At 54.0% G+C, this 12,766-nt stretch overlaps 1 protein-coding gene across 12 annotated transcripts in view; it reads right to left on the bottom strand.

Moving 5' to 3' along the window:
* NCAM1 (neural cell adhesion molecule 1) overlaps positions 1-12,766 on the bottom strand; it is a 92,798-nt gene that overhangs the window by 32,939 nt on the left and 47,093 nt on the right. For 8 of the 12 annotated variants that reach the window (XR_011682744.1, XR_011682743.1, XM_071449663.1 and 5 more), the window contains exons 5-11: positions 12,221-12,358; positions 11,484-11,601; positions 10,255-10,430; positions 9,319-9,461; positions 5,720-5,749; positions 1,075-1,225; positions 281-465 (exon numbers count right to left, since the gene is read on the bottom strand). Coding sequence is in view for 10 of the 12 variants with exons in the window: in XM_071449663.1 (XP_071305764.1) it covers positions 281-465; positions 1,075-1,225; positions 5,720-5,749; positions 9,319-9,461; positions 10,255-10,430; positions 11,484-11,601; positions 12,221-12,358 (941 nt within the window). In the remaining 2 variants the exon portion in view is untranslated. The remainder of the gene's footprint in view (positions 1-280; positions 466-1,074; positions 1,226-5,719; positions 5,750-9,318; positions 9,462-10,254; positions 10,431-11,483; positions 11,602-12,220; positions 12,359-12,766) is intronic. The other 4 variants (XM_071449665.1, XM_071449666.1, XM_071449672.1 and 1 more) reach the window with 1 other exon arrangement.

Genomic DNA, 12,766 nt, shown 5'->3' with positions numbered 1-12,766 from the left:
CCACTCTGCCAAGGCACCTGAGTTTAGCTGGGGAGAAGCTACAATAAAATCCAGGTGTTTGTGCTCCCAGGGCAGTGGGCACAAAGCAGAGGCAGGCAGGGGCTGTCTCTGCTGCTACCTGATTTTCTTTTTCTTCCATTTCCTGCTCCTCTTTACCTTCCACAACCTGATTTCCTCAGAATTTATATGCCAGAACCACCCCAACTTCACTTCTACCAAGGAGACCAGACTGAACTCCTTCATCATCATTTATCTGATGGCACCCCTGGCTTTTCCTCACCTCCAGGTAACTTGCTGAGGGGGTGTTGTAGATCTTGATGTTGCTGTAGTTGGAGCTGGGGAGCAGCTGCCCATCCCGGAACCAGGAGATGACAGCACTGGGGTAGGCAAACACCTCACAGGTGATGTTCACCTGGTTTCCTTCCCAGGTGTACACGGCCACAGGGCCCTGCAGCTTGGGGGCATCTGAAAGACACATTTGGGAAGAAAATTGGAGCCAGCTGAGCTCCCAAAAAAAGCCTCCCTGTAAGGATCCCTTGGCTGGAGTCCACCTCAATGCAGGAAAGGGAATCTAATGTGGGAAAGGGGAGCTGTCCTCTCCTGCAGGGCATGGGGAACATCTCCTGCTGAAGGGCACAAAGGGAAGGGCAGGAGCACACAGCAGCACGGGGCTGGGAAGGTGCTCTAGAGGAGAATTTGACTCCCAACAAATGGGACTGCAGCAGGTCTGTGGTGAGCTGCAAAGAAGACCCAGGCACAGAGAACACCCTGCAACCTCTCAGATGGAGACTTTCACCAGCCTGAGCTGCTTCTCAACTACAGAGAGAGTTATTGCAGCCTCTGACTTGTAATTAATTTCTCTTTCCTTTCATCACTGTGTTACAGCCCTTTGTAATGGTGATAAATGGAGTATCTACCTGACCTTTTTTTTTCCTTACATAATATAAATTGGTTTTTGGTTTAAATGAAAATACTTCTCACCCTCTACACCCTCACCCTCAGCAGCACCCAGGGGAGGGAACAGGGAACACAGGGAGGGAACAGGGAAGGAATCAGCCCCCCCAGGGCACTTACACTGCACCTCCAGGTACATGGCCTGCGAGTCCTGGCCGATGGTGTTGCTGGCAGTGCAGATGTACTCGCCCGCGTCCGTGTACTGGATGTCCTTGAGCGTCAGCGAGGAGACGCGAGCGTGGCTGCGCACCACGATCCGCCCGTCCAGCGTCTGCGACAGCACAGCCCGTCAGGGCAGGGGGCAGGGCACACAGCACAGAGCACAGCCCCTCAGGGCAGGGCACAGGGCACACAGCACAGCCCCTCAGGGCACAGGGCACACAGCACAGCCCCTCAGGGCAGGGGGCAGGGCACACAGCACAGAGCACAGCCCCTCAGGGCACACAGCACAGCCCCTCAGGGCACACAGCACAGCCCCTCAGGGCAGGGCACAGGGCACACAGCACAGCCCCTCAGGGCACAGGGCACACAGCACAGCCCCTCAGGGCAGGGCACAGGGCACACAGCACAGCCCCTCAGGGCACAGAGCACACAGCCCATCAGGGCACACAGCACAGCCCCTCAGGGCAGGGCACACAGCACAGCCCCTCAGGGCAGGGGACACAGCACAGCCCGTCAGGGGCAGCCCTGGGCACCCAGGGACACCCCAGCAGGGCACCCAGCCTGCTCTGGGATGGCACCCAGCCTGCCCCTGCCCCTGGCAGCCCCAGCGTCTGCGACAGCAGCACAGCCCCTCAGGGGCAGCCCTGGGACACACAGCCTGCCCTGGCAGCCCCAGCACAGCCCCAGAAGGGCACACAGCCCGTCAGGGCAGGGCACACAAACTGCCCTGGGATGGCACACAGCCTGCCCCTGCCCCTGCCAGCCCCAGGAGGGCACACAGCCCGTCAGGGCAGGGCACACTGACTGCCCCACAATGGCATATACCCAGCCCCAGGGCACCCCCAGGATGGCACACACCATGCCCCAGGATGGCACCCAGCCTGCCCCAGCCCCAGGGCACCCTCAGGATGGCACAAACCCAGCCCCAGGATGCCCCCAGGATGGCACAAACCCTGCCTCTGCCCCTGGCAGCCCCAGCAGGGCACCCAGCCTGCCCCAGGATGGGACACCCCCTGGCTGAGCCAGCCCCCAGCACTGCAGATCCCTCACCTGAGGCCAGGTGAGAGCAGCAGGGGCAGCTCCCTGTCACTGTGTGGGCAGTGGCTCAGAGCACTCCGGGGAAGGGGGAACATCAGAAGAAGGAGCAAAGTCTCAGCTCCCACACGGCTGAGAACACCACATAAACTGAGAACAAAGCTTCTCCCCAGGGTGGGAAATGCAGAGACCCAGCTCTGGTTAAAAAGTTTTGCCAGCATGCAAAGAGGAAAAAAAAAAAAAAAAGAGGAAAAAACAAGAAAGGAAACCTCCCCAAAAGCTCCCAGACAGAGAACCCAGCCCTTGCTGTCCTCCCAGCAATACTGGTTTTATCTCAGTGCCCCTGAAATGGGGAAGGAAGATCAGATCCAGAGCCCAGAGCTGAATCAGGCAAAAAGGAAGCTCAGAACTTTCACCTGAACGTGGCACAGCAAGAGAGGAAAGGGCAGGGAAGAGGGTAAGAAAGCCTCTAGAGTCAGCCCTGCCCCAAGAAAATGCCAGAACCATTTCCCACTCCAAGAGAGTGTGGGGATGCCACTGACAGAGAGAAACAAGGAATGCAAAATCCCCGGGGACTGCACCCACCCAGCCACCCCAGGCTGGCTTCCCTCTCCAGTTTGTCACCAAACCCATGAAAACACAAAGCCAGGGACTCCTCTCTCCCTCCTGCTGCTCCTGCCTCAGCCTGGAAGCACCAGCTCCCTCCTGTAATTTCTGATTTTGCAGCACAAACACCAGGGAGTAAATCTGGCACTGTCAGGGCTGTGCCTGCTGCTGCATCCTGCCACCCTCCAGGAGCATCTGTTTCCTTGGAAGGTGCAGGACAAGTGCTGATAAATGAGTAAAACCCTGAGGATTTCCAACAGCCAAGTGCACAAAAAGCATCTCTGGTGTCTCAGATCTCTGGGCCTGAGCCTCTCTCTGTGCTGAGACAGGCAAAGCTTCTACAAATAAATCTCTTTTGTCACCTCAGTTAGCTCCAGCACCAGCTCATGGGCACCAGGCCAATTTCAAATGCATGAAAATAGCATCTTTTGATAACACACAAACAACTGGGTGTATTTCTCTCCTCTCTGCTGCAATCCCTGGCCAGTGCCACGAGCCACAGACTCCATCCCTGCCCTGGAGCAGTTATTCCATGGACATGTGGTGCTGTGGGCATCATTTCAGAGCCTGACATGAAGCTGCTGTGCTGCCACACCACTAAAATCTGCTTTTATCTCACTGCCCTGCTCTCCTTCTGTCTGAGTCTGGATTTCCCTCCCAAGCCCAGCTCATTCCAGCAGCACCAGCACTCCAGACCTGGGAATATTCTCAATATTTGTCTCTGGGACCTCACCAGAAGAGTGGAAAGAACAAAACACCGGTGTGGGATCACCAGAGGTGATTCTAGAAAAGGCACTTTTACACCCAAATGGCTCCTGCCTTTCTCCCACCCCAAAGGAGAGCCAGGGAATCGTGGTCAGGGAGGATTCCATGAGCAATGCAACTCATTCTGAAAATAAAGCTTGGGGTTTTTAATGCAGAAAGGCAAAAGGGAAGAAAAAGAGAGATCAGGAAGAACACTCCAAGGAAGAGAACAAGGCCTAGCCAAGACAGCACACTGAGGTTTTCTCTCTCCCTGCTGCAGCAAACAGGACAGGCAGGAATTTGGGAGCCAGATGTTGACATCTGCAACCCTTTTACTCAAATCCCCCAACTGCAGGGATCACAATAACAAACTCCTGATGCTGGGGAGAGCAGCTCGATGGATCACTCCTCAGAACAGAGCAGGATGTTCTCTCTATTGCCAATTATTGCAATTTATTCTATTGCAGGCATTTCCCCCAAATTCTGGCCATGCCCTGGGGCACAGCTACTGTGATCAGAGCTCAGGGCCAGAGGGGGACAGCAGAGACAAATAAACTGCATTTATCCCCTGCCCTTCACCTTCTGGAGCTTTCAGCTTTCCCAAACAAGGGATAAATTCTGCACAGTCCTGCCTGCCCCTCCCTTCCACACCCCCACAAACCCCTGAAAACCCCAACCCAGGCAGGAACTGCACTGAGGAAGAGGAGGGGTCTCTCCTTGCTCTGTGCTTGCAGAGCAGTGTTTGACATTTGCATTTAACTGCAGCCCTGAATGCTCCTAATGCTGCACCCATTCCCAGTCACCAGTCTGGGGTGTCACTGGGGGTACCCAGAGATGCTGCCAGGACTGACTCCACCTCCTCACCCGAAATTCCTTCAGTAAAAGTGAAATATTTAATGCCAAACATTCCCTGACCTTCCTCTTGCTGCTGGAATCCACTGCTAAAAGCCCCCAGGCAACTTTAAAGCAATTTAAAAGCAATTTTAGAGAGATGCCCTGCACCCCGCTGGGGTATTTTAAGACACAGAGGCAGTAAGAAATTTAGAGACAGCAAACTTAATAGTATTAGTGCTCATATTAATCAAAAGCTGGAGAGAGAGAGCACAGAGAAAACACTGGGGCAGGGAGGGGACAGCTGGGACAGGAATTCCTCTGAGGCCTGGGGAGATGCAGCGACTCAAATTCCGAATTCTTCAGCGCAAACTGCTCTGAGAATCCGATGCCTCCACCTGCCACAGCCCAGCAGATTATCCTGAAGGGAGAATGGGCAGGATCTGCCCATGAAACACAGCTGGGTGGTGCTCAAGTTACAGCTTCCCCTTGCTCGCTCTCTGGGATTTGGGATGGCTTCAAAACGATTTAAAAAATCAGAGCCTCCACTAAGTTGATCCTAAAAATACAAATCCAAGTCACCCAGTTCTGACAGCTCATTTTGTTCTCCACCTGACCCCTGTTATTTGCTTGGGAACTTTCCTTCTGGTCCATTTTGAAGCAAGAGGGCTACAAATCAGCTGCATTATTATTATTATTATTATTATTATTATAGCACAGCACTGAATGTGAAATAAAATCAAACCCCATTTGCACCAACCCCAGTCCCTGCATTATCCCACCTCCCCCTCGCTGACCCTTAAAAATCAAAGACAAATGGAAATAATTGAGCAATTTGGAGCATTTTCTGCAGAAATGCCCCTCGTGCAAGGTTTCTCTGTGTTGGTTTGGAAGTGGAGCATGATGCAGTCTCCTTCACACAGAAGGTCAAACTGAAGGAGTGCCATGAGCAAATAGGTGAGTTGGCTGGAGCAGAGGAGGCTTTCCTGGGGAAAAATGACTTTCCCAAAATGCAGGTTAGTGCTAATTCTTCCCTCTCTGAAGGAGAGGATGATTCACACTGGCAGCACAGAAAAAAAAATGGTGAAAAGAACATTTTTACATTTGCTTTTCATTTTAATTGCCTTTCCTTTCATTTTTAGGTGACGAGCAGAGTTCCTCACTCCCAACACAGCCACTTTGCTCATCCAAAAATTGCATCACTACATGCCAAGCAATTTCTACCTCTAGAAGCTGCTTCTTGTATGTACTGGCAATTCAAGTGGGTCAGATTAATGCTTGTTTAGTTGGTTACTGCACTAGAGATTTGTTAATCTGTGATGCTTAGAAGAGAAACCAAAAACCAAGAACCTAAAGAAGTTTTGCTAAAGCTCTGAGAATCTGATACCTCTTGTTTCTCGGGCCGGGTCCACGAAGCCTGGAGAGAACAGATATAGAACACAACAACAACGACAGAAAAAAAGCAATAAAAGTTTGTCAAAGGTTGCTTTCAGGTACCAGTGTTTGCAGCACATTGAGCTGGGTGCACATGCAGGCTCCAAGCTGAACATCTCCTCTGTGTGGGGTGGGGGGATCACAGCTTCCCTCTCCCATCAGTTTCAGGCTGGAATTCGCCATTTCACAGCCTCTGTTTTGGTTTTTAAATAGCTAAAAAAGGCTGCTGGCACCTCAAGGCTGATTTATTACATCAGGGACTGTTTCCTTTGTCACATCTCACCTTTCCTACACACCTGGTGCTCAGGAAGCGCCTCTGCCCACTGAGCTGCTGAGGGCAGCCCCAGGGTTGTGCCCCTGGTCCGTTTGCCACCCCACACCGATTAATTAATGCTAATTAAAGTGCCCATCATGCATTTGGAGGCCTGGTTCCATGCAGGCTGTGCCAGGAGGAGGAGCAGCCCCAGCTCCCTGTGCTCAGGGATGGCAGCACCCAGCCCCAGAGCAGGGGAACATGCCCAGAGCTCACTGCAAAGCAAATATTTCCCACTCAGAGAGAGCCACCAGCAGCAAGGACCACGTTCCCTGTGGCTCACAGAGAGCCAGGCTGCTGTGCTCCATTCCCCCCCTGTAATTTATATTTCAGCTCCCTATGATTTGTTCAGGAGTCAGAAATCCCCAGGGTGGCAGCACTGGCTGAGAGGCACAGTGACATTGCAGGGGTGTCACAGCACACACGGGTGACAGGCATGGAGATGGAGGCTCAGGGAATGAGGATCAGAAACAGAGCCCTGCTGCCAGGGGACACTGAGATAGCACAGATGGGACACATGGGACAGCAATGGGCTGGGCTGGCACGGGGACAGGAGCACAGGGAGCCCTGCAGGAAGGCCCAGTGGCACCACAGGGGTTAAAGTGAGTTTGGGATGCAGGAGGGAGCTGATCCCTCTGCTCCTCACTCGTTTCTTGAGAAGATGCTCCCTTGTTTTCTGGCCTGCAAGGAATTTTGGGCAGGGAGAGAAGCTCTCAGGAGAGCCAGCTCTGGATAAAGGATCAAGGATGTGTGTCTGGGATGCAGGAGGGGGAATTCAGAGCTGATTCCCCTGCTCCTCAGTCCTTTATTGTTTTCAGAGATGTTTTCTGCCCTGCAGGGAATGGTGAGCAGGGGGAGCAGCTCCCAGGAGATCCAGCCCTGGATAAAGGATCAGGGACCTGCAGAGCTTTTCCCTCCCATCCCCACAGGCTGAGCTGCACTGCTGGGTGACAAACCCAGCCATGTCCCCACAGCTGCACTGGCTGAGCTCTCCCAGGCTGGGACAGCCCCAAATCTGCCAGGAGGCACAGCTGAACTAAACCTGCCTCTTCCTTTGGGGCTTTGGGTGGGTTTTCCAGAATGTTCTGGGAGTTGAGGCATCTCTACACCTCTAAAACCTTCACTGAGGGATCATTACAAGAGCAAACAACACAAAGCAAGAGAGAAGCATCCAAGTACCTGGATAACAGAAATGTTCAAAAGTGGGTTTGAAAATTCCTAAAATAGCATTGTTTGTCCTGCATCAAAGACCATCCACTTCCCTGTGCTGGCCCAGAGAAAGAAAGTGGAGAATAAACTGAATATATGCATCTGGAACAGAATATTTAATAGAATTAAATATTCTAATAGAATTTGTAGTAGAGTATTTATAGAGCTGTTCTGACCTCAGGGTTTTCTGGACATCTGAAAGGTTTCCCTCAACTCAGAGCACAAGAGAGAGAATGAGAAAAGTGCAAGACAAACCGAAACAAAATGCACACACACACACACAAAATAATCCAGCCTAGAAAGTGCATGGGATATGATAAAACAATGTTTGCCCTGAAGGTTTGAACCAGCCCATGAACACATGGCAGCACCTCAAACCTTGGCTTTTCCCCCATCTCAAGTGTCAGAGCATGAACATTCCCCTTGCTATTGATCACCCACCTGAGAGCAGCAAGCAGAGTCTCAAAAACCAGCAAAAATGAGTTAGCAGTTTTGCACTGGGCTGTGATGGATTAACTGGCCTCAGAGGGGCGGCTCCTCTACCACTTATTCAGCTTTGGCATCCCCTCCCTGCCCAAGTCTGTCCAGGCTGGGATCCAAACTGCAGAGCCAGCAGCACTGGAGCCCTTGGCACCTCCCAGAGCTAACAGAGACACAAACCCATGAATGAATAACCTCCAATCCTGCCCAAACAGGTGCCCCAGGCAGGCTGCAGCTTCTGCAGGCACAGGAAACATTCCCTGCACACTGCAGGGATTCACAGCAGCCCTGGGATCCAAGAGATGCTGAGAAAGAACTGAAGCTGCAGAACTCTGGCACCCTGATTAATAAAGTTACACATGGACAACGAGGGGAGGGGCTGACGTCATGGGGGCAATTAAAAAAGCTCATTTAGGAGCTGCAGGGCAGCTGTGGGGAGCAGGGACAGTGGACACCTCTGTTGCTCCAAGACTTTCAGAGTTTCACACTGAGCCAGAGCCCCTGGCATGGCCAAGGCAGCTGAGCCCTGAAACATCATCCTGTTAATAGGAGATTATTAATTAGCAACAACTCCTCACTCCTGCTTCTGTCTAGGCCTTCTCTGGCTCCAAATTCTGCCCCCTGATCACTCATGAAACATCTCCAGTGCAGCAGCAGCACACCCAGCCTGCTCTAATTAAGGGAGCAATAACAACACCAGCACTCTCTTTCAAGAAGGAAAAAAACTGCTAATTATTTTTGCCTTTTAAGAACAAAATGGTGTTGATGGGATCAACAGAACGGGTGAGCACAAAAGGCAGGCAGGCTTTTGTGCTCTGGGGATGTGCAGTGTCAGAGGGCAGCAGGGAGCAGGGATGGACAGGCTCACTGTGGCCCCTGGAGAGGGAGCAGCCCCCACCTGCACCTGCACAGCTCTGGGGGCTCATCCCCCCTGCCAGATGTTCCCTGCAGCTGGAGGAGCTGTTCTGAACAGGGTTTGGGGTGTCCCCAATCGAATCCCCCCAGTGAACACAGCAGGAATTGAAGGAGGTGCTCAGAGCCCAGGTGGCTCTCACAGGAGGGCACCTGTGACACTGCTCAGGGTGTGGCACTGCCCCAGGTGTGGCACCTGTGGCATTGCTCTAGGTGTGCACCTATGGCACTGCTTTGGGTGTGGCACTGCCCCAGGTGTGGCACCTGTGGCATTGCTCTAGGTGTGCACCTGTGGCACTGCTTTGGGTGTGGCTGTGCCCCAGGTGTGACAGTGCCCCAGGTGTGGCACAGGTGGCAGTGCCCCAGGTGTGCCCCAGGTGTGGCAGAGCCCCAGGTTAAATTATGGAAAACTCCTCCATAATGAGAGGAGAAGGGGCTGGTCCCTCCGAGCTGCAGTGCAATAACTGCATGGAGTGGCAGTGCCCCAGGTGTGCCCCAGGTGTGGCTGTGCCCCAGGTGTGCCCCAGGTGTGGCAGTGCCCCCCCCCCCCCAGCAGCAGCCCAGCCCCCCCATGCCCCCATGCAGGGCCAGGGGCTGTGCTGAGCCCCCCAGGCCTGGCAGCACCTTTACACCTTTACCTTCTCCTCGCTGCTGATGTTCCTGCTGGAGCTCCTCCAGGTGATGGAGGGGATGGGGTCCCCCGAGGCCTCGCAGGTCAGCGTGATCTGGTCCTCCAGCTCCATGGCTGTCTTGTTCTCCACGTAGGTGATCTTGGGTTTGGCTGGGGAGGAGGAGGAGGGAAAGGAGCCTTGGCTCAGGGGGGCTCAGGGTGAGCAGCGCTGGGGAGAGCTGGGACCATCTGGGACCATCTCCTGCCCGCTGGGGAAGGGGCACAGGGGCTTTCACCAGGGCACCTCCTGCACAAGGGAAGGACCTGGAGAACCTCCCGTGCTCATTCCCACAGCTGAGGCTCCAAGGAGGAGCCAGTTCAGAGGGCACAAATGCTCTCCCCTGGGATTACCAGCTCCCCCTTCCACCCCCCTGCCCAAATCAGCCCTTTGCCAAGCAGCTCGGGCAGGTGGCTGCACACAGGGCAGGGAGAATTCCACATTCCCCAACAATTCCAGACCCCTGGGAGGCAGGGAGAATTCCACATTCCCCAGCACCTCCATACCCCTGGGAGGCAGGGAAGCTCCTGATTCACCCCTGCAAGCCTGAGGTCACTCCCACAGTGCTGGGGTGGAGCTCACCTCCCCGTCCAGGCTGCAGCAAGCCCCACTCAAGTGCTAAATCCCTTTTAACAGCAGCTTTGGTGGATCAGGACTCCAGGAAATATCCTGGAGGGCACTTCCAGCAGGCTGTGGGTGTGACCCAGCAGCCCTGGCTGTGCTGGAGCAGACAGGAGCTGGGATGGACAGGATGGATGGCTCCAGACAGGAGCTCCAACACACCCAGCGTGGCACAGGGGCACAGGCACAGCAGCAGGCATGAATTACATGAATTAACCGGGACCAAGAGCTCCCCCAGCTCCCCCCATGTGGCCAGCACCCAGCTGGGCTGCCAGGGGCTGTTACCAAAGACTTTGAGGTGGATGGTGGCATCAGCCTCTCCAGCCTTGTTCTCAGCAATGCAGATGTACTCGGCCTCGTCGCTCTTGTCCACCCTGTGGATCACCAGCTCGGAGCCGTCCGAGTTGAAGCTGTATTTGTCCTCCTCCTCCTCCTCCACCTCCTCCACGGGCTCTCCATCCCTGGGGGCACAGAGCACAGGGGCTGTGGTTCAGGCCTGGCCATGCAGTCATTGCCCTGCAGCTCAGAGGGACCAGCCCCTTCTCCTCTCCCCGTGGGCTCCAGAGCTCAGCTGGGGACCCATTCCCACCCCTTCCTGCCCCAGCTCTCACCTCCTGGCACAGCACAGAGCTGTAACCCCCCCCAAAGGTGGTTTCTTGCCTACCAAGGCAACACTCCAAGCTGCCATCAGCCTTTCCAGGTCCCTCTGTGCTCCCAACCCTCACCAAAGGCTGCAGAATTCCAAGGACAGAGTCCCTGGAGTGGGAATCACTGCCTGGCAAAGCAGTGCAGGGAGCTGGGAGGGGACACAGTTGAGCAATGCGGAGAACTGAAGGAATCCCTTGGTTTGCTTTGCTTTATTAAACTGTTTTTATCTCAACCAACAGCACTTTCACCCTCAGATTCTCCTCCCTGGGTGGGCTCTGTGCTCCCAGCCTGACCCACAGCAGAAGGTGGTGTCACTGTCACATTTTCTGGAAAATCTCCTTGCCCAGGATTTTGCTCCTGGGAAGCTGAGAAGCCTCAGAGAAAAAGGAAAACAATAATTATCTGATTGGCTTCTCCTGTGTTTTGCTGCTTTGGAATGTGGTTGGAGATTGTTTATCCAACAGGTGCATGTTTGATTGGTTTCATGTGAATTGTTCTAACTTAATGACCAATCACAGCCAAGCTGTGTCAGGACTCTGGAAGGAGTCCTGAGTTTTTCATTATTATCTTTGTAGCCTTCTGTCTGTATCCTTTCTCTATTCTTTAGTATAGTTTAGTATAGCATAATATAATATAATATAATATAATATAATATGATATGATATGATATGATAATTTAGCCTTCTGAGAACAAGGCCTCAAACTCATCATTCCTTCCTTTGTCCCAGAAAATACAACAAGGTGACCTCAGCCCCATCACGAGGCCATTGCTGTGAGCAAACCCAGCTCATCCCAGCCAGAACATTCCCTTTCCTTTGCAGGGGAAGCAGCCCTGGCCCAGCAGGACCCTGCACACAGCCTCTTACTTTGTCCAGGACACGGTGGGCTCGGGGAAGCCGTCGGCATCGCAGGCCAGGGTGACAGACTGGCTGAGGTTGGCAGTGGCGTTCATGGTGCTCTGCCTGGCACGCACAGAGGGAGGCACTGCAAGAGAGCAGAGCCAGGGTGAGCTGGGCAGGACAAAGGTGAGAGCCACAGAGAGCTCCTGGGCACCTCTGGTGGCACCCAAAAACCCTGTGAGCATCACCACCTGCAGGGATTGACCAGAGAGTCTGAGACATGGCCAAAGTCACCAGCACTGGGAGCTCCTGTGCACCTCTCACCCAAAAACCCTGTCAGCATCACCACCTGCAGGGTTTGATCAGTCATAACCAGAGAGTCTGAGGCATGGCCAAAGTCACCAGCACAGAGAGCTCCTGGGCACCTCTCACCCAAAAACCCTGTCAGCACCATCACCTGCAAGGTTTGATCAGCGAGTTTGAGGCATGGCCAAAGTCATCAGAACAGGGGAAAAAGGGCAGTGGGTGGGGAGAGAAAAAAGAAATCATTGTGGTGGCCAGAACCACTCGTGAGTGCCACCAAGCTCAGCTCCTCACTCGAACCCTCAGGCTCCTGGAGGGGTTATTTTCCTGTAAACACCTGGCAAACACTCCCCGTGTTCCATGGACATTTTACTGGACACAGCAGAGGAAGAGGATGGTGTGAGTGTGAGGCAGCAGCTCCTGCAGCAGCCTGGGGTGAGGTGCTGCTGCCAGCCCCTCACCGTTGACGATGACCTGGATGTCCTTGAAGTTGATCTCCCCACGGGCCAGGATCCTCCCCTCACACCTGTAGGTGCCCTCATCTGTCTTCTTGATGCCCCGGATCTGCAGGTAGTTGTTGGACAGAACGATGAAGCGCACTGCAAAGCACAAAGAAAGGCAAGGGAAGCTCACTCAGCCTCTCCTCTCCCTCTCCTCTCCCTCGCCACCAGCATTGGATCTGCTGCTGGAGCTGGATCTGCCTCTGCCCCTGCCCTGGGGCTGTGCTCAGGGAGGTGAACAGATCCAGGGGGACACAGCAGACCTGGCTGAATGATGGGGTGCACTGAAGGAATCCCTTGGTTTGGTCTGCTTTGCTTTGTTAAACTGTTTTTATCTCAACCAACAGGATTTTCAGGCTCAGATTCTCCTCCCTGCGTGGGCTCTGTGCTCCCAGCCTAAGCCACAGCAGAAGGTGACCTCAGCCCCACCACGAGGTGCCACAGACACATTCACACTGCATCACACCAGCCAGGGAGCAGTTGGGGACTCCTGCCCCTGCCCAGGGG

The sequence above is a fragment of the Agelaius tricolor genome, unplaced genomic scaffold (assembly GCF_023055355.1).
Source record: "Agelaius tricolor isolate 1412-34295 unplaced genomic scaffold, bAgeTri1.0.p SCAF_29, whole genome shotgun sequence".
NCBI classification, from domain to species: Eukaryota; Metazoa; Chordata; class Aves; order Passeriformes; family Icteridae; genus Agelaius; species Agelaius tricolor.
The sequence above is the reverse complement of the archived record's forward strand: the minus strand, read 5'-3'. Positions and strand labels throughout refer to the sequence as shown.